This window comes from Morone saxatilis, unplaced genomic scaffold, assembly GCF_004916995.1.
Source record: "Morone saxatilis isolate NCDOM2014 unplaced genomic scaffold, NCSU_SB_2.0 Contig14, whole genome shotgun sequence".
Classification (NCBI taxonomy): domain Eukaryota; kingdom Metazoa; phylum Chordata; class Actinopteri; family Moronidae; genus Morone; species Morone saxatilis.
Window position 1 is genome coordinate 7,868,017 of NW_023339696.1, and position 2,129 is coordinate 7,870,145.

A 2,129-nucleotide genomic window follows, 5' to 3' on the forward strand; every position below is an offset into this window, starting at 1 on the left:
ACACACACACACACAGGAGAACATTATTAAAGTTGTTTTACTCTATTCAAACACCAGCAATAGCAGCTGATGCAGTTCATCTCTTCTGAACTGCTGCTGAGATCAAAGTGCTTTGAGTCCATCAATGTTAAGCATCAGTTCACTCTTTCCAATGGGAAGATGCTACCAGGTTGCATTGTGGGAAGTGTAGGATTCATCATTATTGGAGCTGGACCAACACTTGAGGAAACAATGTGTGACAGGTGACCGCCCAGTGTCTGGATGAGCAGCCCACCAACCTTTTTCCTCTCCTTCTCTGCCTTCATCTGCGCGTCTATCTCCTCGGGGCTGGTGTACGTCCGCACGCGACCTTTGTGGCCACCTTTCTTACCTGCAACGACGATGACATCACACACATTGTACGTCAGCGGGGTAAACAACAGTGGACAGACAGACGTCAGGAGAGGAAGAGCGGGTTATAAACACGGTGTCGGTACTCGATTAATGTTTGAACAGCATCAAAATCACATAAATGTTAAGTGAGAGAAACTATGACTACAGAGGCGTGTCGTCCGGATCGCTGCCTGTTTGTTGTTGGAGGGCTGACAGATGTACAGACATCGAGTTCAACTACATGAAGCAGGTTTAAAGGTTGTTCTTACCTCCTCTGGGCATTTTGACACACGGAGACTTTATTATGAACGCAGTGACGAGGAAATACTGACACAAAACATAAGTGTTAGAGCAGCAACACGACCTGACAGCTGGTTAAACTCACAGGCAGGGTGAGTAACACAATACTCCGAGGAGTTCAAGTATTTGCCTTTAGAAAAACAGCTTCAACACAGGGGGGTTTATGGCGTTTAATGAACACAGGTGCTCCTATAGATTAAATAACGTGCGTATTACCGTATAATACCCACTCACTTGACTGCATGTCGTAAGTTATTAAATAAAAGCACATAGATGTTGTTGTTTATCTTAAGGCGCTTTGCTGGTTTGCTAAAGTGATGCAATACGCCAGGAACGTCCCAAAGACATCTGCTTTGATGTAACGTCTTTATACTGACGTGAATTAATGTCAGCATACGTGTTTACAGTGTGTTGGTCCGGGACAAGATTTACCAAGTCGTTAAACAAAAATAAATGAAGTATGTTTATTTTGGGGCTGGTGACGTCATGCGAGAGACGCAAAGGTTGAAATGGACCCCCTCCCGAAGTGACGTCGTATTACAGCGCCTGAGACGGGTTCGCCGAGTCAAAAAGAAAACACCGTGAGAGCTTTTGTTGTTTTTGTACTAAAACAGAGCAAAATGCCCAAAGTGAAGAGGAGTCGGAAGCCTCCTCCAGACGGGTGGGAGCTGATTGAGCCCACTCTGGACGAGCTGGACCAGAAGATGAGAGAAGGTGAGCTGGTAGATTGTCCCGATGGGACTCCGACGTTACACTCAGCACGCAGTTTGTGGAGATGAATTCATTTCTATCAACTAGTTTTACCGATTCAGATGTTAGCTTTTTATGGTGTAATTAGTTTTTTACATTCTGGAAATGAAACACTAGTGGATTAACACGAGTCTCCTACACTCGTGTTAATCCACTAGTGTTAATGTTAAAATTTGAATCACTAGTCTGCTGGTGAAGTGGCTGTAGGTCAGTGAGACGCAAATGTTTAATATTTATTTTTAACTAGACTATATGTCTTAAACATGTGACCATAAAGTGTCCTTAAACTATTGACAATTACTGTAAACCTTAACGTTACTGTGTTCAACTGTACTTTAGACTACGTGCTTACAACTTTGTAGCAGGAGTTTAGAGAAAGTTGGGAAAATGTCCCCAAACACAAAACCAGGTCAATAAAGAAATTTCCCAGTTTGAAGTTGAAGAACTCGACTGACCTGCTTAGAGCCCTGACTTCAACCCCATCCAACATCTGAGACCCCTCACAGACGACTTCACTGATGCTTTTGTGGGTGAATGCGAGCAAATCCCCGCAGACAGATCCCAAACTCTTGTGGAAAGTATTCACACAGGAGTGGAGATTCAGATTCATACTTTATTGTCCTCAGTGGAGGAAATTTGTTTTCACAGTCTGTACAAAGAGCACCTTCAACATGAATTCAACAACACACAAACTACACATAGTACAC

The 2,129-nt window shown here is 43.4% G+C and overlaps 2 protein-coding genes across 2 annotated transcripts in view; one reads left to right on the forward strand and one right to left on the reverse strand.

Moving 5' to 3' along the window:
- pdap1b (pdgfa associated protein 1b) overlaps positions 1 to 789 on the reverse strand; it is a 4,141-nt gene extending 3,352 nt beyond the window's left edge. Inside the window, exons 1-2 of the mRNA XM_035654570.1 lie at positions 642 to 789; positions 279 to 370 (exon numbers count right to left, since the gene is read on the reverse strand). Coding sequence (XP_035510463.1) covers positions 279 to 370; positions 642 to 654 — 105 coding nt within the window. The 5' untranslated portion in view covers positions 655 to 789. The remainder of the gene's footprint in view (positions 1 to 278; positions 371 to 641) is intronic.
- bud31 (BUD31 homolog) overlaps positions 789 to 2,129 on the forward strand; it is a 3,526-nt gene continuing 2,185 nt past the window's right edge. The window contains exon 1 of the mRNA XM_035654571.1: positions 789 to 1,386. Within this exon, the coding sequence (XP_035510464.1) occupies positions 1,293 to 1,386 (94 nt within the window). The 5' untranslated portion in view covers positions 789 to 1,292. The remainder of the gene's footprint in view (positions 1,387 to 2,129) is intronic.